At 42.0% G+C, this 26,734-nt stretch overlaps 1 protein-coding gene across 1 annotated transcript; it reads right to left on the bottom strand.

The window, feature by feature from the left end:
* Positions 1-326: 326 nt before the first annotated feature.
* farsb (phenylalanyl-tRNA synthetase subunit beta) lies at positions 327-26,734 on the bottom strand. The gene is made up of 18 exons (XM_038272087.1): positions 26,592-26,734; positions 26,137-26,192; positions 24,333-24,487; positions 24,168-24,240; positions 23,976-24,091; positions 22,081-22,231; positions 21,898-22,006; positions 21,724-21,794; positions 21,584-21,645; positions 18,990-19,041; positions 18,854-18,915; positions 15,580-15,781; positions 15,411-15,491; positions 15,221-15,313; positions 12,805-12,922; positions 12,506-12,658; positions 1,348-1,495; positions 327-1,161 (listed from the first exon to the last, which is right to left on the bottom strand). The coding sequence occupies exons 1-18, from the start codon at positions 26,647-26,649 to the stop codon at positions 405-407; spliced, it is 2,517 nt and encodes an 838-aa protein (XP_038128015.1). The 5' UTR covers positions 26,650-26,734; the 3' UTR covers positions 327-404.

A 26,734-nucleotide genomic window follows, 5' to 3' on the forward strand; every position in this document is an offset into this window, starting at 1 on the left:
TTTCTAACTTTTGGGACAATATGGTTTGATAAAGAGTACATTTATATACATGTTTAAGCCAGAATGATTTGACATTTAAATAAATACCTTTAAAGGTAACATTTTTACGTTTATAGAGCTGTTATTTAGATCATAAAGAGGAAACAATAAAAAGTGAGGAAGTTTATAGACTGGTCCGTTCGCGCTGCCAGTCCTGCTGACAGACCCGTCAAACTTCCGCTACACGGATCCCCTCAGCATGATGCCTCACCGCCTGCAGCGGTTTATCTCAGAGCTGCAAACCAAGCTGAATCAGGACGGACAGAAGAAGAACGCTCAGCCGAACATCAGGATGCTTTAAACTACAGATTTTATTCAGCAAAGCTCCATATTCCAGCCAGTGAAATCAGTTCATTCTGCCCAGATCAGATCTTATTGAAGGCCGCCACGTCTACAGACTGAACGTATTCCTGGAAGGCGGTGATGGCTTCCTCCAGCAGGTCCGTTCCCACCTTATCGTCCTCCACCACGCAGCCGATCTGCAGCTTCTTGATGCCGTAGCCCACTGGCACCAGCTTGGACCGCCCCCACAGCAGGCCCTCCATGGCCACGCTGCGCACGCACTCCTCCAGCTTGGCCATGTCCGTCTCATCATCCCAGGGCTTGACATCCAGCAGGATGGAGGACTTGGCCACGAGCGCCGGCTTCTTGGAGGCGTACGCGGCGAGGCGCTGCTCCCGGATTCTGGCCGCCTCGGCGCTCTCTTCCTCGTCGTCGGATCCAAAAAGGTCGATGTCATCTTCACTGGAGGCGGAGGGAGCGGGCGGGAGAACAAACTCACTCTTGGCGGACGGAAGAAGCGCCCTCTCTGTCTGGAAGGACTTGATGTGGCTGTACCAGCGCCGGAGGTGGACGAAGGCCTGCGGGGGAGGCGAGGGGATGGCATCGAACACAGCGGCGTCAGCCTGGGACGCAGTGAAACCCTCGATGTAGCTTCTGTCGGCCAGGAACTCATCGAGCGCTTTGAGGCCTGCCTGTGAGCTCATGTCTCCAAATACAGTTTTAGTGGTAGGCGGGCGGGATGGCAGAGCGGGCTGGGGGTGGCGGTGTGCCGGGAACTGGTGCTTGGCGGTTTCCTGCATGGGAACGTCATGTGTGAGGGGGGCTTCAGCCGTGCGGCCACTGAAAGAATCAAAGCAACACACGAGTCACTGACTTTATTCTCCGCACCTCGAGCACGCATGCACAAACCCACGCCGACTGCAACACAAACAACTTCTGCTCATTTTTAATTCGGTGGAAAACATCACAGCCCATCAACACAACGCAAGCACACTTCCTGCTAGAGGGGTAGGGAGGGGAAATCACAGGAAAGGCTCGATGTCCATCTCCAGCGCTGAGCAGGGCAGCGTGAGCTCGAAGCGGCCTATGACGTCAGGGTGAAGGACTCCCAGCCGTCCTACGCTCTTCCCTCGGAGATAGATCTCAGCACAGCGACCCGGAAAGAAGGTTGAATCTGGAAGAAAAGTTTAAGAAATTAGAACTAGAACTTTCAACTCAGTTCATGTCATCTCAGGTCGCTTTACAGACAATTCAACCAGATCATCCAGTCTGATTGGTTCAGTTTTCTATAACGGAAAACCAGCTGATTGCATCGACTCATTGAGTCTCATGCATGCAGCAACAGTAGGTCAACGGTAGGTCTTTACGCTACAGACGGTGACGGTAAACTCGCTCTACAGGTGGTTTGGTCCAGTAAAGCTAAGCAGATGAGCTCTGAGTCGGTTCAAAAGGATCATATTTCTCTCCAGGATGGAGTCGCAGTCAAACAGGAATGGACTAAATAAGGCTACCAACATAAGGAAAGGGATAGAGAAAGTTCAGTAAAGTTCAGGGCAGAATGAAGAAGAGACAAGAAAAGTGGTCCCTACGTCCTCCAGCAGCCTAAGCCGATAGTAGCATAAGTATAGAGATAGATTAGGATTAAATAAAATCATGTCTTTGTTCTCTGGTGTAGGAAATGAAATATAACTCGTTCGCATATAAAGATCTGAGAATTCCCTGATGTGGGAAATCAAACTGTACAAAAAGCTAAAATGTAATCCTGCTGGTGCCTCTTGTTTTTTAAGAAGCTGAATTCCGTCTGTTTTTAATGATAAACAGCAAAACGTGAAGAGAGAGTTATGATCAATGTTTTGGCCATTTATGCTAAAGTTTTGTAATTTCTACCACTTTAGTTTTCTTCTTTTGGTAGGCAGAATATATTTAAGTTGAATTAGATTTAAAGGTGTTATTTTTTATATTTGGAATCGTTTAGATTACGTTGTTAGACCCTCCCATTAATTGGAGTAATTAAGAACACGCCAGGTGCAGCTGGATTGTTTGGCAAATGTCTGGTGTGGTTTGGGGAGGTTTTGTAAAATAATTTTTCGACCATTTTTTTAGAGCTTCAAACATTAAATTAACATTATTTTTCTTTTCGACTAAGTTGCAAGCAATTTTCAGTAAATATTTTGTCTCCTTTTTTTTTTTTTTTCAACAATAAATAAGTCGGAAGTGCGTACAAAGTCAAAAACCACCTGCTACCACCAACGGCCTTAGCTGGACAATCTATGTTCTCGGCTGGTTTGGACTCCCCATTAGTTGACTGAGGAGGCGGGACTCCTTCCTGATCATATCTGGGTTTCAGTTGCTCTGAGAAAAGTCGCCTCATGCACCTTTCTGTCCTTTTTGCTCCGAATGGATCCGGAGGGAAAGCCTTTGTTCCCTCGGCTCCTTCCAGAAACTTCCCTCAGAAAATCGAATTATCTGCAACTAAACATTGAAAGTGCTTGAAGCTGAAATATTAACATGAACCCGTTTTCCAGTTTCTTTTGACGTCACATTCTGTTTTTATTTTTGTTGCTGCCTCGTGACCGAGATATACGGAAGCCCTGAAAGGAAAGAGAAAAATCTGGAAAAGAAAAGTTTGAAGTTTTTTTTTTTTTTTTTATAAATTTGTGCCCTAAAGGAAAGTAAATATAAAAAAAAAACCTAAGGCAAATTTTATAAATTTTTTTCTCCACCAACAAATGAAGAAAAAGAAAAAAACTTGATTAGATTTCTAAGTATTCTTTTTTCTCCACAAACACCAGAAAAAAAATCTTTATTTAAATTCATTCAAAGTCTTTTTTTTTTCCACCAACGCAATGAAGGAAAAAAAACAACAACAACAAAACAAACAACCTTGGTTGGATTTCTAAAAACACTTAAAAATCTAACCAAAGTTTTCTTTGCCTTTCTGGGCTTCCGTAGAGACGCCCAGGAGAAAAGGTGTTCTTAACCCCAGAGGGGACTATCCTGCTTAAATTAATAAAAAAAGAAGAAGAAATCCACATTACAACTTAAACTAGAGCAACCAAAGGAACAAAGAGCCGAAAGATTCTTCTTTCCTGCAGGATGAGTGTGAAAATGTTCTGCGGCCTCCATCATCATCATCTGCGTCTTGGAAAGAAAAAAAAGAAGGATTTGTTCCACATCAGAGAAAAAGGCAGCGTGGGTGAAACTGCTCCTTTGTTCTGCCGTTTAATCATCACCATTTGTTCGCCCACGCTCATCACCGACGCCGTTTCTTCATCTGCGCCTCCAAACGCATCCGACACCCAAACGCAGACGCCACTTCCTGTGTCCCAGAAGTAATCCGATTACTCTGTGAATCCTCAAACTCTCTTCATTGTCCGACCTGACCGCTCACTTTCCTCAAAGGCTGGCAGGCCCCCCCGAGGCTGCCGGAAGCAGTGGTTACTATAGCAACCTGTTCCAACATGGCGCACTCCCATCATGCATTGCTTCTTCCCACGCTGACCGGCTAATGGGTTCCAGGACCAGAGCTGGAGGGGATGACCCTGGCGGGGGGAACTCTCCCGCTCGCTGTAGTCCATTAGCTCCCCACGCGTCACCGGTTGGCGCCATGGCAACGGTATAAATAGCCCTGGGTGTATCCTAAACAACTGATCCGTCAGTGAAATCCTGGAAACGTTCCACCGGCGCTGCGACTTTCAGCAGAGCAGGAAGTGGATCGATTATCATTTCCTGGCTGTTGTTCTGTTTGGTTAGATCTTTATTCTGATCAGTCAGAAGCAGAACAGAAGGAATTTGGTTTTTAGAAGGAAAAACAGCTGAAAAATCTAAGATAGTTTATCTACAACAGTTTGATCTTCCTGGTTCTGCTCAGATGGACGGAGCGGGCTGCTAAAGGAAAAACACATCGGTATGGAGTGAAGTTTGCTCCATTATTGGTGTGAACAAAAATGAATAAATGCAATCCAGAAATTAAACTTTGAAAAACCCTGAAATCACAGATTTGGATTAAATCGACACTGCAAAAACGACCTAGAAATAAGTAAAAATGTCTTAAATTAAGTGTATTCACCCTTAATTTGAGTAGGTAAATGAGATAGTTTGACAATGGAATGAGTATTTTTACTCTTAAAATAAGATAATTAGATAATATGCACTTAAAATAAGACAATGCAATTGTGTTTTCTTATTTTAAGTGTAAATTGTCTTGTTCTATCGGCAAAATGTCTCTTTTACCTCCTTAATTCAAGAACAAATGCACTTATATTAAGAAAAAAATGACTTATCTAGATTTTGATTTTTTTGCAGTAAAGTTCAGCTCCCAAACTATTAAATTGGAAATAGAATAGTTCGTATTTGTATGGAGGTAAAGGCTTTGAGGAATATTTTTCAGGTGGAAACAGTATTTTAAATGTCAACATGTCTGATTTACAGGTGATTAAACAAAGGAGAAGTGAAAAATATTTAGCCTCGCAAAAAATTTGCACCAAAAAAACACTGTAAAACACCATGAAATGCTATTTGAATCTCAGAATGAACCCTCAGACTTTATAGATCCACATCTTGTCTATAACTAAAAGTGCAAACATGCTTTTTTCTCCTCATCAAAGGGAATCTGTTCAGACAAATATGCTGATTTACATCATTAGTGACCTTCTGCATGAGGAAAAGCCTTTGCTCTTAAGATTTATTTATTTATTTCATTAAAATTTACCAATAATATCAACAAACTAAATAGAAAATAAGAATAACAGAGCAGCTTATGTAACGCATGCTGGTTACATCACCTGAAATGGTCGCGTAATGACCTCTGACCCCTCCTTGGAAAGCTCTGAGCCTCTAGTTTCCAAAGATGGCGGCCATTAGGGGGCGGGGCTAAAGATGAATACCTGCTGTTGCATTACTCCCGCAGACTAATTTTTAAATCTTATTATTTGTTTACACAGCTATAAAACAAGAAGTATTTAGGGAAAAATTTATTTTGAAACATGTTTTAGAAATTTTAAAGCTCCATTTGAAAGGAATGTGGATGAAACACCATGTGACTGTGTTTTAGCCATTTCTTTAAAGCTACAGTGTGTAATAATTACAGGGATATACAGTCAGAAATGTAATATATTATACATAACTATGTTATTTATCATCATCTACGAGCTCAGCCTCTTAACCTTAATATTTGCGTTGCCTTAGAATTCGTTATTTATAATTACATAGGAGCGGGTCTCGCAGCCATGGAGGCAGACATCTTTGCGCTACGGCAGCGCAGAGCCAACAAACTAGCGATTGCGAGATCTCCCATTACGCTCGAAAGTAACTACGGCAAGTTGAGAGAGATGAACTGAGACGGTACTGAACAATAGATGGCAGTATTATGCCTGAGAATACTATCTGTAAAATGATCTATGTAAACAAACCTCATCACTTGAGAAGGGAGGTGATGCGGACGTCGTGGAAGACATTTTGTCCCGTAACGCTCGCCGTACTGTTGGGGGGGAGAAGCGGTGGGGGGGAGATGTTCATGTTGTTGCGGTCTGCAGTCTGGACGTTAGATGTCGCTGAAAATTACACACTGTAGCTTTAAATAGACATCAGCTGGTGTCATGGCGGGCCCTGTACCGGGCCTCCTCAATCCAGAGGTTAGCCCGCCCCCAGAATGCGGTCTGGAAAACGCAGTTTGAAAATGATGCAATTTGAAAACTAAACTTTGAAACGAAAAGGTTAAAGTAATAAACCTATAAAAAAAAAACATCAGAATAAGCAATCTGAGAAAATATTTTGCAGATTAAACATTTTCTCAGTTTTATTTCTTGATTGCAATTTTTTTATATTACATTTATTGTTGGAGCAACAATAAATGAACAAACTTCCCTTTATTTGCTGCGTTCGTGTTAAAGCAGCCAGTAAATCGCTGCTAAGGATTATAATTTATTGTGCTTGGATGGAAGGATCTGTTCAGCCTTTTATTGAGCTTTACAGGAGCAGTTCAGGCATCTCAATTTTAATTTTAGATTCCAGTTTAAGTTTATTTATTTAGTTCGTCTGAAACAGGTAATCTGGAGCTTTTTCTGACCAACTTTTTTTATTTTTAATTAACCCGTGCGCATCCTTTTAACATGACACCAAGGACGGCGGCTCATGGAGTCCCAGGATGAGCGGCCGCTCCGGTCTGTGCTTCGGACGCGCCTGTTAGGTGAAACATGGACATCTGTCTCCTAAGTGGTTCTGGGTCCGATGAGGATCACCTCTTCCTTTTTCCAGGCTTAGAGCCGGAAGCTAAGCCGACATGGTCGCTGCGCTGCCCGGATCCTCAGGATGAGTCCAGTGGGCTGTTAGCCCGGGTCAGGACCTTGGAATGGGATTAAGGACAGGCTGACATACACTATATTGCCAAAAGTATTTGCTCACCTGCCTTGACTCACATATGAGCTTAAGTGACATCCCGTTCCTAATCCATAGGGTTCAATATGACGTCGGTCCACCCTTTGCAGCTAGAACAGCTTCAACTCTTCTGGGAAGGCTGTCCACAAGGTTTAGGAGTGTGTTTATGGGAATTTTTGACCATTCTTCCAGAAGCGCATTTGTGAGGTCGCACACTGATGTTGGACGAGAAGGCCTGGCTCTCAGTCTCCGCTCTAATTCATCCCAAAGGTGTTCTATCGGGTTGAGGTCAGGACTCTGTGCAGGCCAGTCAAGTTCATCCACACCAGACTCTGTCATCCATGTCTTTATGGACCTTGCTTTGTGCACTGGTGCACAGTCATGTTGGAAGAGGAAGGGGCCAGCTCCAAACTGTTCCCACAAAGTTGGGAGCATGGAATTGTCCAAAATGTCTTGGTATGCTGAAGCATTCAGAGTTCCTTTCACTGGAACTAAGGGGCCAAGCCCAGCTCCTGAAAAACAACCTCACACCATAATCCCCCCTCCACCAAACTTTACACTTGGCACAATGCAGTCAGACAAGTACCGTTCTCCTGGCAACCGCCAAACCCAGACCCGTCCATCAGATTGCCAGATGGAGAAGCGCGATTCGTCACTCCAGAGAACGCGTCTCCACTGCTCTAGAGTCCAGTGGCGGCGTGCTTTACACCACCGCATCCGACGCTTTGCATTGCACTTGGTGATGTATGGCTTGGATGCAGCTGCTCGACCATGGAAACCCATTCCATGAAGCTCTCTGCGCACTGTTCTTGAGCTAATCTGAAGGCCACATGAAGTTTGGAGGTCTGTAGTGATTGACTCTGCAGAAAGTTGGCGACCTCTTCGCACTATGCGCGTCAGCATCCGCTGACCCCGCTCCGTCAGTTTACGTGGCCTACCACTTCGTGGCTGAGTTGCTGTCGTTCCCAAACACTTCCATTTTCTTATAATACAGCTGACAGTTGACTGTGGAATATTTAGGAGCGAGGAAATTTCACGACTGGATTTGTTGCACAGGTGGCATCCTATCACAGTTCCACGCTGGAATTCACTGAGCTCCTGAGAGCGACCCATTCTTTCACAAATGTTTGTAAAAACAGTCTGCATGCCTAGGTGCTTGAATTTATACACCTGTGGCCATGGAAGTGATTGGAACACCTGGTTCCAATAATTTGGATGGGTGAGCAAATACTTTTGGCAATATAGTGTATGTCTGGTCTCTGATTCACTGATACTCAGGCTCATTGATCTGCTGTCAGACAGACAGGAAGGAAGAAAGGAAACCTGACGGCGCGACCTTGGAGGAGCAGAGGGAGTAAGAGGAGGATGGAGGTGAAGACAAAGGAGAAGAGAGAGAGATCCGATATTGGGAATGAAGAAACAAGCAACAGAAGTAGAGAAACTCTTCCTGATTGATTATTTCACAGCGACGGACGAAACGGAAAGACGACAGCAGCAGATTCAATCTCTAGGTTCTGCATTCAGCAACGTATCGACTAACTAATCTATAATCTGATTATTAAATATTAAAATAATTTTCAATTTATTTCATAATCATAATCAAAAGGTTATATAGAAACTCTAAAACATAAATATCTAAATGATTAACCTAATTACAGCAGTTCTATTATAAATACATGTTAAAACGTTTAATAAAATACAAGCATAAAAGTATTACAGTTAAAAATTGTTTATTACATGAAACAAATAATTCTATGCATATTTATGCATTTTTTCCTCTATTTGTAACATAAAAAGTGCAATAGACGTTTTTTTAAACTATATTCATTTTGTTTAGAAATCAAAAAATCTTTTTAGATTAATAATTTTATTTCAAAGGTGTTTATTATCACCACATTATTAAGATGTTACTGTAAACTACAACGGTTATTATTTAATTTGGCAGGTATAACATTTTACGGAGCGGTGGCCTGGTGGTTTGGGCATAGAGCTTTGAATCCTGAGGTTATGAGTTCAATCCCCACTCTGGGTCTGACACTCTGGGTCCCTGAGCAAGACCCTTAACCCCACCCTGCTCCCTGGGCACCATGGCAGCCTGCTGCTCCCCAAAGGGAGGGGTTAAATGCAGAGAGGGAATGTTGTTATATTACAGGTGCTGGTCATAAAATTAGAATATCATGAAAAAGTAGATTGATTTCAGTAATTCCATTTAAAAAGTGAAACTTGTATATTATATTCATACATTACATACAAACTCATATATTTCAGATGTTTATTTTGTTTAATTTTGATGATTACAAATGACAACAAATGAAAATCTGAAATTCATCATATCAGAAAATTAGAATATTGTGAAAAGGTTCAAAATTGATGGCCCCTGGTGCCACACTCTAATCAGCTAATTAACTCAAACCACCTGCAAAAGCCTTTAAATGGTCTTTCAGTCTAGTTCTATAGGCTACACAATCATGGGGAAGACTGCTGACTTGACAGTTGTCCAAAAGACGACCATCGACACCTTGCACAAGGAGGGCAAGACACAAAAGGTCATCGCTAAAGAGGCTGGCTGTTCACAGAGCTCAGTGTCCAAGCACATTAATAGAGAGGCGAAGGGAAGGAAAAGATGTGGTCGAAAAAAGTGTACAAGCAAGAGAGATAACCGCACCCTGGAGAGGATTGTGAAACAAAACCCATTCAAAAATGTGGGGGAGATTCACAAAGAGTGGACTGCAGCTGGAGTGAGTGCTTCAAGAACCACCACACACAGACGTATGAAAGACATGGGTTTCTGCTGTCGCATTCCTTGTGTCAAGCCACTCTTGAACCACAGACAGCGTCAGAAGCGTCTTGCCTGGGCTAAAGAGAAACAGGACTGGACTGCTGGTGAGTGGTCCAAAGTCATGTTCTCTGATGAAAGTAAATTTTGCATTTCCTTTGGAAATCAAGGTCCCAGAGTCTGGAGGAAAAGAAGAGAGGCACTTCATCCACGTTGCTTGAAGTCCAGTGTAAAGTTTCCACAGTCAGTGATGGTTTGGGGTGCCATGTCATCTGCTGGTGTTGGTCCATTGTGTTTTCTGAGGTCCAGGGTCAACGCAGCCACATACCAGGAAGTTTTAGAGCACTTCATGCTTCCTGCAGCTGACCAACTTTTTGGAGATGCAGATTTCATTTTCCAACAGGACTTGGCACCTGCACACAGTGCCAAAGCTACCAGTACCTGGTTGGAGGACCATGGTATCCCTGTTCTTAATTGGCCAGCAAACTCTCCTGACCTTAACCCCATAGAAAATCTATGGGGTATTGTGAAGAAGAAGATGCAATACACCAGACCCAACAATTCAGAAGAGCTAAAAGCCACTATTAGAGCAACCTGGGCTATCATAACACCTGAGCAGTGCCACAGACTGATCGACTCCATGCCACGCCGCATTGCTGCAGTAATACAGGCCAAAGGAGGCCCAACTAAATACTGAGTGCTGTACATGCTCATACTTTTCATGTTCATACTTTTCAGTTGGCCAACATTTCTATAAATCCTTTGTTTTTATTGGTCTTCAGTAATATTCTAATTTTCTGATATGATGAATTTGAGATTTTCATTTGTTGTCATTTGTAATCATCAAAATTAAACAAAATAAACATCTGAAATATATGAGTTTGTATGTAATGTATGAATATAATATACAAGTTTCACTTTTTAAATGGAATTACTGAAATCAATCTACTTTTTCATGATATTCTAATTTTATGACCAGCACCTGTATATTTGTGAGTGTAATGACAATAAAACGCTGGAAAAAAATCAATAATCTCTAATTTTTATTCTATATTATTTCTGCCGGTTGGGAGAGCATCTTTGATGTTTTAGTAGGGACATGCTCGGCCCGCTGCTGTGAGGTTCTGATGAATGAAAGTTTGTGTTTCAGTGGGAGGAGTGAGTCAAACTTTCAGTCACAACCTGGAAATGTGGAGCATTCAGAGGATGTTCCACATTTTATTGGCTTGGTTGAACATTTTCCTTCTCTGGCATGAATCTTCTCTAAGCTCAAAGCTAACACCACAGTGATGCTTCCACCTGGTTGGCCTGTTAGCTGCAGCTTTGAAGCTCCTCCTAAACGATCCGGAGCTCAGATCACAGAGCAGCAGATAAACCTCCATCTGTCCTTCCATCCTCCTCTCCTCTCAGATGGAGATCCTGGACCTTCTGATCCAGGATCTCCATCCTTCTGCTCTGAGCCGCGTCTCATGATCACAGGTGTTTAAACTGGAAGGCCATGAATCAAACGCTTCCTCCTTTGAGTTAGAAATTAACTCAGATGATCGGTTTAGCAATTGTAGATCTTCCATCGTTTATGTAACAGCTGCTGAGGCAATAACCTCCCTCACATTTTTTCCTTTTTTAGATAGTGATTCATGAAGTCTGAGTCGAACTGAACCAATAGTTGTGACTCATATTTGTAATGAATGAAAAGCTGCAGAACATTGAAACTCACTGAACTGTGATAATTAGATGAAAAAAATAAGATAAAGAAATCCTTTTTTTGTAGTTATACGTTAATCCTCCTTCTCACATATAAAGCCTTAAATGGCCAAGCTCCATCTGATATCAGAGATCTGATTGTTCCTTATGTTCCTAACAGAGCACTTCGCTCTCAATCTGCAGGTTTACTAGTGGTTCCTAGAATTTCTAAAGGTAGAATGGGAGGCAGATCTTTTAGTTATCAGGCTCCTCTCCTGTGGAACCAACTACCAGTTTTAGTCCGTGAGGCAGACACCCTGTCTACTTTTAAGGCTAGGCTTAAAACTTTCCTTTTTGATAAAGCTTCTAGTTAGGGTGGCTCAGGTTATCCTGAGCTATCTCTATAGTTCTGCTGCTATAGGCTTAGACTGCTGGAGGACATAGGGACCCCTTTTTCATCATTCTGCTTCATTCTCTCTCTATTCTCCCACTCTGCAGAATCTATTAGTTCAATCTCTAACGTTCTGCTCTCTCTGCTTTTTCTCATAGTAGCTTCATCTGGTCTGTTCCTGTTTGGCTGTGACTCCATCCTGGAGAGAAATATCAGCTGTGCTGCTGCCATCAACACCTTTGTTTCTAGATGTTGGAGCTTGGCCTGTTTTCCAGTGTAGTCCTGTTTCTCTGCCCGTGACTAACTGGATGTGCTCTCTTCATCCTCTGACATGGGAGCTGGCTCGGAGCTCGTCTGCCTGGCTGTGTGTTTCCTGGACGGGGCCGCCTGTGGAGCTGGTTGACAGTTGCCTTTTGTATCTATGCTTCTTTTTCTATGTCTGCTTCTGTCTCCTTGAACCCCAGTGGGCCTCAGCAGATGGCCGCTCACACTGAGCCTGGTTCTGCTGGAGGTTTCTTCCTGTTCAAAGGGAGTTTTTCCTCTCCACTGTCGCTACAAGCATGCTTAGTGTGAGGGATTGCTGAAGAGTCAATGAGTCGATGCAATCAGCTGGTTTTCCTTAGATAGAAAACTTTGAATCAATCTGACTGGATGATCTGGTGAACTGGAAAGTGACCTGAGATGACATGATGTGAATTGGAGCTACAGAAATAAACTGAATCATAACCTGCTAAAAACAAGTGGAAAGACTTTTTTTTCTAGAACAATTACTTGTTTTCTTTTTTACAGTGTAGATTCCTCCTCCCACTCATCATAAATCCTCTTCTAATAACTGACTGCGTTTAAGGATTTAGATAATCCCAACCAAAGCAGCCTTATATCCTTCCTTTAACACTTTCTGCTGGTTCCTATCCTCCTCTCTGGATCTACACTCCCCCTCTGAGTCCAGAATGTCTCACCGTCTGCAGCCTGGATGTGGTATCCATCTCCACGCGCCGCCTCCACCTCCAGCAGCTGCATGGTCCGGTCCAGCAGGCCGTGGATCACCTCGAAGCCCGGAGCTTTATTGTAATAAACGGCGCAGAAACGGCGATTGTTCTTCGCTCCAACTTCTGTTTTGGGACGGTGGAGAAAACTGTTGTTCAGTTAAAGGAACTTAAAAGTATTAATGTTCCAATAAGCTGCACATGTTTGTCTAAAGGGAAAATAAATGTGTCAGAAACATCAGCCTTAGTTTGTGGGACATGCAGACTCCAACCTTTGCTCTCATCCTTCAGCACCACATCAGAAATCTCAAACAGTTTGAGAGGAAGCGGCATCTTCCTGTTGGCGGTGATGGTTTTCAGCAGGCCAGGCAGCAGAGTGGTGCGCGCCACCTGGTGGAGGGAAAATGAAACGTCACCGGGTTAGAAACATGGCTGCAGCAGGGTTCCTACAGCATAAGGCAAGTTCAATTAAAGACTTTTTAATGCCACTTGAAATAAAAATTTAAGACCAAATTCACAAGAAACACAAGAAAAACCCGCTTGCGACAACTTAACCCAAAGGTTTATTATAACATAAACCACTGCACTAATGTTTCAAATTTTGAAAAGCTTCCCTTACAGGAAGAAAGCTAAAAACACACAAATGACAGATATATTTGAACAATTATTTAACTGAATTCACAAACTTTGTTTTAGCAGGGAACCTTAATTCCCATCGTTCTGAGCTTGAATGACTTCTTGCACTAAATCCACTGAGCCTCATGTATGTTCCCTGGTTTTAGCCATGGAGGAAACTCTTGGCTGGAGACAATTTTGGTTACATTTACACTTGCTCAGATTTTCCAGACAAAAAGTTAATGGTGCATCTCCCAAATGTCCCAATTAAAATTGTTAATTTTAATGCTTATTTAGATTACAAAAATAAATCGCAATTAAAATAATCCTATTTATGATGTTTTAAAAATTAAGACCTACGAAAGACTGATTTAAAAAAATTTTAATACCAATTAAGGCCTTAGTTTTATTTTGAAGAATTCAATGCCTTTTAAGACTTTTTAAGGACCCGCGGGAACCCTGTGCAGAAAGTTAAACAGGGCAGGAGCACCACCTAGTGGAGAAACAGTGGTAATAGATGGCTTGCACTGGATTCTCTGCATAGATGTTTTTATCTTAGTTTGTAATGGGTAATAAGCTGTTTAAAATGTATTGTCTGATTTATTTTTGTAGACAATTTAATGTAAATTAGTGGAAGTTTTGGATGTTTGTATAGATTAGCATTGTTTGTGGTTTGTTTAATGGCATTTGTCCTTTGTAATGCTTAAAGGAATAGTACACCCAAAACATGATTAGCCTTCATTTTCTACTCACCCCCATGCTGAACAACACTCTGGAGTACTTTTTTGATATCTCAAATGCATCTGGAGATCTGGGAGGCTTCTTGCTGTCTGCTGACATTCAAATAATGGAGGTCTATGGCGCCCGAGACAGAAAGGTCCATAAAAGTCCACAAAAAACGTGTCAATATTCCTCCATACTGCTCGTCCAATGTATTCCAAGTGTCCTGAGTGGGTAGCGTCCAGAATTTACTCGAAACGAAGTCATTTAGAATGTTTTTAGAGCATAAACAGTAGTGTATAGGATTTCCTAAAAGCGCGTTCACGAGTCTACGGAAACCGCGGCAGACCAAACCAGATGAAAGTGCGCATTCAGCTCGGCAAAGAACTCATGCTCTTCCTCAACACTGAAGTCCTCAGACATTTTTCTTTCGTTGTTTCTTTCTTTGCACAGGTAAACAGCACATTTCTTCTTCTACGCTTGCATTATTGGCAGAGCAGACGCTGAATGCGCACTTTCATCTGGTTTGGTCTGCCGGTTTCCGTAGACTCGTGAACGCGCTTTTAGGAAATCCTATACACTACTGTTTATGCTCTAAAAACATTCTAAATGACTTCGTTTCGAGTAAATTCTGGATGCTACCCACTCAGGACACTTGGAATACATTGGACGAGCAGTATGGAGGAATATTGACACGTTTTTTGTGGACTTTTATGGACCTTTCTGCCTCGGGCGCCATAGACCTCAATTATTTGAATGTCAGCAGACAGCAAGAAGCCTCCCAGATCTCCAGATGCATTTGAGATATCAAAAAAGTACTCCAGAGTGTTGTTCAGCATGGGGGTGAGTAGAAAATGAAGGCTAATCATATTTTGGGTGTACTATTCCTTTAAGAGTCAGCCAGAAAATGGAAAAGTTTCCCTGCGTTCAAACCGTCACACATTTTGTCAGAATACACTGCAAAAACGATCTAGAAATAAGTACAAAAATTCTTAAATTAAGGGACTTTACTCTTAATTTGAGCAGGCAAATAAGATCGTTTGCCAATGGAATGAGTATTTTTACTCTTAGATCAAGATAATTAGATAATATGCATTTGAAATAAGACAATGCAGTTATTTTTTCTTATTTTAAATGTAAATTTTCTTGTTCCATTGGCAAAGTGTCTCACTTACCTCCTCAATTCAAGAAAAAAATTACTTATTTTAAGAAAAAAATACTTATTTAGATTTACATTTTTTGCAGTGTAGAGTTTGTCTTTTTAACGCGTTTAACCGTTTTGTAGAGATGATGATAGCATTAAAGCAAACAGATCAGGAAATGGAAGCGGATGGCTGCATTTCCTGGTCTCACCTGGAAATCGGCCGTCTTGGGGTTGGAAATATGAACGGCTTTGACGTCTGAGATCTTCTTTCCAAGCTTTTCTGCGATATCCTCTTGCGAACACTGCGGGAACCCAAATGAGGAAAACGATCACATCTACAGGAAAAAAAATAAAATAAAAAATGAGGCAGGAGTTTGCGTCATTCCGGGTTTTTCTCACCAGAGCAAAGTTTAGAGCCTCGGTGAATCCAGCGGCTGCCATGTCGTGTCTCAGCAGCTCAGTCAGTTTGTTCAGAGGAAACTGGGAAAAATAAGAATCGTTAAAATAAGACGGGACGTTTTCAGCTGTTTGGAAAAAGGAGGTTTTCCGGGGAGCTGATGCGGCGCACCTGGTTGGCCACGGTGTAGGTGCGAGGCGTCGTGCGGGGGACGTTGTTAAAACCGTAGGCGATGGCGGCGTCCTCCATGATGTCACAGGCGTGGATGATGTCGGGGCGTGTGGGCGGGATCTCCACCTCGATCTCTTCGCCGAGGGGATGGGAGAGGAGGCACATCCGGGTCAGGAGCTGACAGATTTGCTCCGCTGACTCGCTGACAGGAGGAGGGAAGAGGAAAACGATCAGGCCGCTGCTTCAAAGCTCCTTTAATCTTTCCTCACGTCAACGTCTGGTTAATCTGAAGACCGAGATCAGCTCAGGATTAACTGGATTCACACTCAGCAGATCTAAAGGCTGGTTTATGCTCAGAAACCAGGTGGTCTGTGTGTGTTGCAGTTAACAGAGATATGCCCCGCCCCCTTCCGCAGACACAAGTGTCCCGCATGCGCAGCAGAGGACGCAATGACATCACAACTAGGGGTGTAAATCACATCCATCATGGCGATTCGATTCAGTATCAATTTCCTGACCCAACGATTCGATTATTTTCGATACTCAAGAATACACCACGATACGATTCGATTAATTGGTTACATTTTTGTTTTTTTACCTTACAGGTTAGACAATGTTTCAAGTTTGAAATAAATTAATGAAAGCTGTAATATCGTTATGCATTTTTTTTTTAGAAACAACAGCAAATAACAGAAGTAGAAAAGTTGCATCAAAAAATACTGCACTAAATCAGTGCAATGAGTGCAATGCAATACGTCTCCAGACGCCCCGCCCCCCCCACAGACGCTCCGCTGCTCCTCTCCCAGATTGTAGGTGACCGCAGACAGCGCCGCAGACAGGAGGCCGGCTTGTAGGGCTGCAACTAACGATTATTTTGAAAATCGATGAATCGGCCGATTATTTTTTCGATTAATCGATGAATCGGACACAAAATATTTTTTTTATATTAACCTCTTTATTCCAAAATAAACATTTTAGACAGAACAAACAAGCACACAAGTACAGGTTTCTCATTACCTGTACTAGTGCAATATGAAAAATAAATGTTTGTTTTAAAACTACGCAAACTTACATGAGAAATGTAGCTGTACATCCACAAAATATAGGGTACTTTGTTTCATAAAGCGCAAAAAGAGACAGGCATTTTTGTTTTTTAAAGCCCCTAAGGGGTTCAAACAATAGGCCCCCCCATTTCAACAAATGAGGTTTTTTTTAGACTAGAAGAGTTCTGCCTTTTAAGACAGGAAAGTATAGCAGTTAAAGTTGCTACTTGAGAAAATACTGAACCATAGAGATAAAAATAGCCCTGTGATTCAAATTATAAATTGTATTTGGAATAAAAATGAGAGAACTAGGGGTGCTAAAAAACACATCCTCCAAAGACAGATATTTACATGGGAATGTGGCAGATAATTAATTGACATATTACTGATCTTGCTGGATTATATTCTGCTTTACTTCCATAAATTGCAGGATCTTCTTTACTTTATCTTTGCCAGAAGATTTAAACTTTAAAAGCCTTGCCCTCATAATTTGCAAGTTAATTTATTTATAAAGTAAATATAAACGCTGCTTAAGCTAATTCAATGAAATTAAACGTAAAATAAGTAGCCAACCTTATCCCTGTCTGTAACCTACTAACACGGTAAGGAAAGCATCAGATGAGCTACCTGAGAAACTAACGTTACGTTTCCCCACTTTAAAATGAAACAAACATGGCCGCTCATCCTGCTGATCAGCTCTCTTCACTGCCATCGAGGCTCCAACATGTTTTCTTTTCAGGTGCTGCGTCATAACAGTGGTGGTTCCGCGCCATGTTTATTTGTTTTTACAAAAGTTGCATGTTACGACTTTTTTCACTTTACAAAGCGCAGGCTATTTTAATTATTGTGATCAATTTGCGCCGTCAATCCCGGGGCATGCGCGCTTCATTTGCAGTCTGGACGCTGAGGGTAAACTCCTCACTAAAATCCTGCGGCTCTGACTGCAGCGCTGAGAGGGATTCTTGTGGGAAAGGGAGAAAGGTGTTGGGATGGGGGAGGCGCCCCACGGCAGAGTAGGAACGATACATGCTTTCAAGTAAGAGTCTCCAAAAGCCGCCAGTGACACCGTAAAAAGTCGCCAGATTTGTCGCTAGTCGCTTTTTAAAAAAATAGTCGTTGGAGGGGTCTGAAAAGTCGCTGAGTTGGCAACACTGCGGCGCTGACTCGCTCCGCCATATTTTTTTTTCTTCCCCGGGATGACGGCGGCGGCAGATGACGCATTAATCGCGCGACACAACTAATCGATGATTAAATTCGTTGCCAACGCTTTTAAAAGTCGATTTTTATCGATTTTATCGATTCGTTGTTGCAGCCCTACCGGCTTGTTTTGTTTTTATGACCGAAATTGCGTAAAACAACTCGTGAAGTTTGACCCGCTAGAAGAGCGAGGTGCGCGAGAACGCTGGGACCCTTTTTCCACCTGGATCTCCGCTCTTTTTGGCCCTCATGTCCCTCCGTCGTCGGACTAAACTCGCCCCCACTTCCTCGCCGCCTCGGCCGTATCTAGACCCACAGCGTGTAGCACAGACCACGCTTCAATATTGAGCATAATTTAAAAATGTCTGCATCAAGCTCACTGCAACACACTGCTGTAAGAGTATAACCAGGAAGCGAGGTAGGAGGGCAAAATAGATTTAGCGCCACCGCAGCACGGGAGGAGAATTACGTCCAGGAGCAAATGGATAAAAATAGACCGGAGGAACAAAAAATGAATCAATTCTCTTGTGGACGTGTCGATGCATCAGATCGTCGGCTGTTGGATCGATGCATCGATACAAAACGAATATTATTTACACCCCTAGTCACAAGCAAGCGTGCTCTGCGTTTACGCAAGTAAACATGGATGGTAGGGCTGGAGCGCATCTAGCGATCTTTCCTACCATAAAAACTCAATCTTTTCAATATAAATAAAGCGGTCCGCATCATCCTCCATCATGGTTGTTGTTTTCCTTCCTGCTTCTGTGTAGCAAGATGCAGAATAGTGACCTTTGTCGGTTATTAATGGCGTTCAGGTCGGATGAATGCGACCTGGCCGTTCAGACACAGGTCACATTTAAAAAGATTAGATTGGTATCGTATTCAGGACCACAGAGCTAAGTGGCCTGGGTTGAACTGGAACAAATCGGATCTGTGTTGATCAGACTGTCATGAAAAGATCAGATCCAGGTTTCATACGGGCAAAAAACAAAAAAACTAAATCGGATTTAGGTGACTTCAGGCTGCTGTGTTACCTGATGCCGACTTTTCTGTTGATGAACTCTCCAGAAAGCTTCTCCTTCCTGTAAGTCAGTTCCTGCAACCAAGAAAGAACGTTTAGAAACGATGCAAACGGAGGGAAACGTCTCAGAAGAAGAGAAGAAACAGTACGGGGTAGGTGAAGATCTGTCCATCCGGGTAAACCACCTCCGCCTGCTCCACCCTGCAGAAAAGACAAAACCACACAGATTTACTGCAGGTCAAACATTTAATATTTAGTGTTGAGGGGATAAATAAGCAGAAACTGACAGAACTAATCTCCAACCACATTGGATTTCAGAGACTAGATACATTTAGCATGTAAAAAATACAGAATTTCTTGTTGAATTGATTTAATTTTTTCGAAACACTTATCTTAAAAGATCGGGCATAAAAATCTGTCACCTTTTGGAGAAATTTTGCCATTTTAAGCTCTAAATTAAGACATTTCTCAACAGGAGCTACAGCGCGGGATTCTAACATTAGCATGAATCCGTTTACATGACTGGATGGTGTTGACCACAGCAGGAGTTGCTAGGTGACCAGCAGAGATGGGAAGTAACAAAGTACAAATACTTCGTTACTGTACTCAAGTAGTTTTTTCTGATATTTTTACTTTACTTTACTACTTATTTTTATGGCGACTTTTTACTTCTACTCCTCACATTTTTACACAAATATCTGTACTTTCTACTCCTTACATTTTAAAAAATTGGCTCATTACTTTAGTTTTGAATCATTTCAATGGAGTTACCGTTATTATTTTTCACGTCATCAATACCAAATTCAATCTAATTGGATGGGAATCTACGTTGCATTTGACGCACCGCTACAAGATGAATCGACAGATTCGGCGGTATTCATTGGCGGCAAATCATTGCAGCTTGGTGGCGGTGGCGTTAGCATAGTAGCATGGACGACGAGATGATTGAAAATGAACACAACGGAGATCTAGTTCTATTGGCAGACATCCATTTAAAATGTAGGCAACGACATAAAAAAGTGGTTTCTACTTTTACTTTTATACTTTAAGTAAGTTTACAAGCCTGTACTTTGTTACTTTTACTTGAGTAAAGAAGTTGAATCAGTACTTCCACTTTTACCAGAGTATTTTTTAACACAAGTATGTGTACTTTTACTCAAGTACGGAAAGTGAGTACTTTTGCCATCTCTGGTGACCAGAGGGCAGATGATGGGCACAACTTAGCGGCTAAGATGGTTGGAGTTATTCCCCTTTCCCACTGGCTGAAAAACCCGTTTAAACTCGGGAACAATGAGCTATTAGGGGCAGTGAGACCATCCTGATCTCGCGAGCTTTCAAGGTTTCACTCGCAGATCAGTCTGGAGACTCTCCGTTGAAGAAAACTTGGAGCCGTTCACCAAACGAACGTCCAATCAGTGTTGGCTTTGAGGCGGGTTGAGGTGTGACGCAACGAGAAGCGCGACAGTTCAGTCTAAAGAACATGACGGCTTCAGCCGATGAAACTAGCGTTAGCGTGGCTATCGAGCAAGTTTTATCGGAGTTACAGAGTATTTCTTCACTGAAAGAAGAGCAAAACACTGCTCTGGAGGCTTTTCTCAGAGGAAAAGATGTTTTTGCTCTTCTCCCCACTGGTTTCGGCAAGAGTTTGATCTATCAATTGGCTCCTCTTCGTCGTCGCTCTGTTAGTACGTCATATGCTTCGTTGATCTGATTGGTTTATTTGGCCCGTCTATCACCAACATAGGCCAATCAGCTAACCAGTATTTTCGCCCCTTCCCAAAATTACTTCAACGGAAGGTTTCCAGATGGATATGCAGAGCAAATCCATCTGGCAGAGTCAGGTTAAGTGGAAACAGCTCACTGCCGCGAGTCGCGTTAAAATCACCCCGGCTCTGATCGGCACGCTGTGGGAACACCAGAGCCGGGTCGACCCGCTAAATTACGCAATACCATTGAACGCAATATGCTGACGTCGACACGCCGCGCCAGTCGCTTCTGATCTGAGCAGAATCGACTGTTTCCATTGGATGAACATGGAGCAGCTCCTGTGAGACGGATTCAGACAGATAATGGAGAGAAACAACAAAGCACTCTGACTACGCCCTGCCTTCCTTCCATGCTGCTCTTCATTGTTTACTTTCCTGATTTCTGTCACACTGGTGACATCATCAACACTAACCCAATGTGATTTCACCAGACACGCATCGGTGGGGGGGACAGAGGCTATGCAGCAGCCAGCGAGGGGTTAGAACAACTTTATTAGCCAATGGGAAGGGAACCAGATGCCGATTGTTAGCTGGTCGACCCATATTAGAAAAAGACGCGTTAACGCGATGTTTTCAGAGGGAAAGAGACTTTAGATGGATCTCTAAGTAAACAGCTTGAGAGGATTTAAGCTAACATTAGTGTCACTAGCCGATCTGTACCATCAGCTCATTTGCAAGCAGATATTGATCCAGGTCATTATTAATAATATCCGACTGAAACGCAGCTGTGGTCCAAAAATTTCCTCGCCTTGTGGCGAATGGCGCTGTGGCGTTAACTCGCCAAATAAAAAATTGATTTGGGAAGTTAATTTCGGACCTTCTGTGCAGCTCTTAATCCCGCTGTTCAGGGAGGACGGAGTATACCGATACAAAATTTAAACTAATAATAAAAAAATAAAGAATATTTATTTATTATTATTATTTCTGCCTTTCTGGTTTACAGATTCTTGTAAAGCACTTGAAGAACGGCGACTTACGTGAACGGTTTCGCACAGTACTCGCTGAACATGGTCACTATTATGTCCAACACGATCTTTGCCTGCAGGGAAAAACATTTTTAGGTGTGAGCCAGTTTCTCCCGGCAACAGTAAGGGGGCGGGGTTAGTGTGGGTGGTACCTTGGTGAGATCTGTGGCCGTGCACTCGATGAAGATGTTCTTGGTCTGTAAGCTGATTCTGGAATGATCCCCTGGAACCAAAGCAAACTGGATTATTCCCCGATCTCCGCTGCCGTTCTGCTCGATTTCCGTTTCAGTGACCAGATGCGATGAAGAACGAGGAGAAGAGCTCACCGTTGATTATAGGAGGCATAGACAGGACGACCCCGTTGCTGTCGTAGATGACTGGATAGACGGGCTTGTCTTCGATAATAGGGAGATAATGCCTGAGGTGGCTGTCGGTCTGTGTAAACAGAACCATCCTGGGTTAGTTCTGTTTATGAGCCCAGAATCCAGCCAGCGGAGGCAGCTGCTTACCTTGTAGAGGCTCATGAGTTGGGTGGCGGTGAACTCTTTGGTCTGGTTCAGGGGCCTGAAGCTGATGTCTCCGGGAGCTTTGGCTGTGTAGGTGAACGGGCCACAGATGGTGTCCAAGTCATGAGTGCCGATGGCCACCAGGCTCCTCTTCCTGTTTAAACAGTCCAAGATCCACTCAGTTATAAAAAAACAAAAACATGTTGATTAATTTTTACCTCTAATGCTAACAGAGACGGAGAGTAAAGCTGATTTATAGTCAGAAATCAGGTCGTCTGCGTATAAATCAGCAGGTTTACTCTTCTAGTGCACCAGCTAGAATAGCTATATATTTTATTAGCTATTATTAATTGTAGTCTAAATCAGTAAAATAAGATTGTTTTACCTGCTGAAAGTTTGAAATTAAAATTTTATTTACAGAAATTGATCGATTACCCCGAACATTTCCCGCAGACCACGTTTTCACATTTACGACGAACGTCATATGATTAGATTTTATTGTGCGGCGATGAAGCACCTGGCGCCGTTTTCTTTCCCTCGCCAAAGCTTCTGTAGGGGCTGGTAACCTGCGCTCGGAGCGCGTGTGGTTTTACCAGCTCCGGGATTAAATCTCTGCGTGAGGTGGTGACGTTCAAACAGCTCCGGAACAAAACAGACATGTTAATAGCTGCCGCGTCCAGGAGATGATGAAATACAGCCACAGGCCGCCTTCGCGCCGGAGCTTTAATAGGATACTTTGGAATCATCTGATGCGACACATCCACGCCGACCTTGGTGAGATTATAGTCGTCCACGGAATCTGGTTTGGCTTTTGGGCTGCTGAGCGGTAAAAAAACGCGGTATCGATCTATTTTACTTTCAAAATCTGGTGAAATTTCATCGTTCTGTTACAAACTCTCGTGATATTTTGCAAATTCTTGTGATATTTTGTTAGTAAAATAGATCGATACCGCATCAATATATCAACATAAAAATATGGCAAAATTTTGTCAATTTTCGGGGGATTTCGTAGCATAACGATGACATATAGCAATATTTCATTAGTAAAAGAGATTGATATGGTGTTTTTAAATGGCAATATATCAGCATATGAAGATATTGGGATATTTTAATGTATCAATATTTTTTCCCTCGTCTTTAGAAGTTTTTAAGTCTGTAAAAAAGAAGTTTTTGAGGAAGAAGAAGAAGTAGTATTTTTTTTTTTTTTTTTTAGACTTTAGAAACTCAGAAGCTGATCAAATATCGGGTTAAATATCGGTGGGGTGGCCGATGTCCGATATTCAGTTTTAAGGCCGATACCGATAGGGGGCCGATTATATCGTCCATCCCTAAACTAAAGTTTAACTATTGTCTGAGCCACTTCCAAACCAGTCCTCCTCATCGGTCTCTCTCTCCACCCGAAACGCCATCATCAATATTCGGAGGCATTTCTAAAGCCTGTTTCGCTGTTAGATTTCTTCTGAAATCCATTTTTTCTGTGTTAGTTCTAGGTAGAATGTTGGTTGCTAGGAAACGGTACCGAACGTCAATCAAACGTGGGAAGAATTTACAACACAACAACAGAGACGTCAAAATGACGGCTTGAGTAGATCGAGGTAAAATTAACCATTTTTATATGTGAAAATTAAGGAAATATCAAAACAGGAAAAGTCAGTTAAAATGAGCAACATATGATTAATGTAAATAAAGTTATTTCCCTTTAAAATCTCAGAACTGTCAAAGTGACGGCCTTGGGAGTTGTAGGGTTGAGCTGTAACCGGTTTATTAAACTGTTACGATGTTTAACATTATCTTTATTATGAGACTGAAACGAGGAAAACTCATCAACCCGACTGTGACCTCATCCTGTCCAACAGCCCCTCTGAGCCAATCAGCATCCCTGCTCAGGCGGCACCGACCTGCAGATGTTCTGATGCAGCTTCTCCTGCAGCTCAATGAAACTGTCGTAGCGCTCCTGAGTGAAAGTGATGTTCCTCAGCACGGCGGCCACGGCGTGAGGTCTCACTGCTGCCGTCTGCATGAGAGGAAAGCGTCAAAAACTCCCGGACTAAAGCTAAGCTTTAGCTATTTTTAGGGCAGTGACCTCACACCTCTTTAGTGATGATCAGCCGCTGCGGCTCGCCGCTGTCTGGGCTCAGGCGCCTGTATCTAGGAGCCTCCAGCCTGAAACACATGAGGGGGGGTGTTTATCCAGATGAAAAAGAAGCTTCAACCAACAGAAATGATTTTTGTTGTTGCGATGTTACGCGTCTCACTTATTCTTGAAGACCTGCAGACCGCGGACGAGGCCCTCCAGACACAGCAGGTCGTAGCGGTTAGCAGGAACGTCGATCTTGTAGAGAATGACATCGGATGCGTCAGCAGCCTTGGAGTCTCCCTGCTCCCTGCTGATTATCTCCTTCTCCGAGGTCTGGGATGGCGACAGAGCAAAGAGGTTCACACAGGGATGGAAATGGAAACATAGCTTTTTATTATTCTTTACATTTGCTTCATCTCTTTCTGTCCACATGTAAAGTTTTAAACTAAAACTAACGTCGCTAGAAATAAAGAGCTAGCAGACAGAATACAAAAACCATTTTAGGTCCTCAACAGGGGGTCTGCGACCCCTAGGAGGTCCATGGAGGTACTGCATGGGGGTCACGAAAATTCCGGTTGATTAGACTTTTTTTTTTTTATATTCCCCCCCTGCAGTTTTTTTCCCCTAATTGAAATGTCTTTAAATCCTCATTAACATGAATCCAACAGACTGTAGTAAACAGATAAATGGAGGCAGAAGATGTCTTTCAGACATCAATGCTCACATTCAGAGACACACAGGAGCTCTTTCAAGCTGGACACCGTTTCATTCACAACACCTGTCCCATCAACCAGGAATCAGAAATACTTTAATAATCCCAGGGAGGGATTACTTTAGTTACATTACTCCATCTGTAATAGAGTGACTATAGGACCAGTTTGATAGAACACTATTGTATCGATAATTACATATACATTATATATATATATATATATATATATAATTAGGGGGTCCCCGCTCCATCTCTCCATCAGTTTGGGGGGCCTTGGCCTGGAAAACTTTGACGACCCCCGCTTTATAGGGCAAGTTTCCATTTTTGATCACTTCCATACCCTTACAAACCGAGTCCCCCCCCAACATACCTCAGTGAGGACTAGAAGCACTAGATCTATATCCAGCCATTCAGCATAGATCCTGCTACATGGTTGTACATCTTATTTTGGCATTTGACCAATTAGATGAACCCTTGAATGAAAGATTAACTACTGGAAATTAAGTTGGAAAAAAAAGTTAAGTCAAGAAAAAAGGTAAAAAGCTAATTGAAAAGTTAAAAAGTTGATAATCCTCCATAACAGCTGTATTTAGGTTTATATAAAAAAGATGTGAGTGCCAGTATTTGCATTAATGCCTCTAAGGTGATGTTGAACCAAAATAATGTGTTTCTTTCACTCTAAGAGTTTTTTTCATGAATTTCTTATAGAAACACTTTTTGTTATTTTTCTTTTTCTATATTCGTGCAAGTTGTTTTTTCTTGTTATTACATTAAGATTAATTTCTGGCATCAAAATATGCATATTTTTTGAATGTTTCAAAGGAAATAAGGTCTTGACCTGGATTCTAATAACACTATTGGCTGGAAATTTAGATTTTTAAGAAATGTCAAAGTAAAACCTTCGATGGAAAACAGCAAATATTATATTTTGCTTAAAACAGTGAATCCTATTACAGATTAGAATATAAACCATAATTTTCCATTTTAAAAAGCAGAAGTTTTCCTTTTTCAAACCTTAACATCTGATCCTGGTTTAATTGGAAATTATATTTAATCCTCCTTCAAATGAAAGAAGCTGTTTAGGAATAAAAACTCAGATTGACAAACTAAAAGTCTGATGATTCAGACTCAATTAAACGAATAAAAACAAACATTTCTAGAATATTCTCAGAAAATTTTTGAGTAAATAAGATTATCTGACTTATTTTTAGCAGCGATTCAGTCAAACTTTGGTCAGATTGGATTTTTAAAATTAAATTATTTTACTTACCACCTCATCCAGCTCCAAGCCAAACTCAAAGCACAACTCTTCAAATTCTTCATCAGCTACAGAAGGAAAAGGAATAAAGTTTATTCAGCTGGTTATTAATCAGATTATAATCCCACAGCTGTTAAACTGTCATTAAAGCTGGAGAGGAAATGATGCAACCATGCAGACATAAACCGATGGGAAGCAGATTATTTCAGATTAATCCAACATTATCTGACATTAAATTATTTTAAAAAGTAGGGAAATAATCTGAAGTAGTTTAATGTTTCAACAGGCTAAGAAGTTAAACGATGTTTAGCTTTAGCTGTTAGCAACAATCAATGAACTGTCAGCAGCACGTTCAGCCGCAGCACCAACGAGTTATTCCTTTTTAAAATCTAAATTAAACTTAAAATCAAAGATGAACAACAGCTAAAATAAGCTAAAGTGAAAATAAGCTAAAGTAAAAAACTCACTGTATGTTTTTCCCAAAGCTTTGAAGAGAAAGTCTCTTTTAATTCCGACAGTCGGCATGTTAGCAGCTAATGGCTAATCCCAGCCACTGCAAAAAGGACCCAACAAGCGGAGCGGAGCTGTCTGCAGCGGTGCCTGATTGAAA

The sequence above is a fragment of the Cyprinodon tularosa genome, unplaced genomic scaffold (assembly GCF_016077235.1).
Source record: "Cyprinodon tularosa strain WSP-4 unplaced genomic scaffold, ASM1607723v1 ctg817, whole genome shotgun sequence".
Lineage (NCBI taxonomy): Eukaryota > Metazoa > Chordata > Actinopteri > Cyprinodontiformes > Cyprinodontidae > Cyprinodon > Cyprinodon tularosa.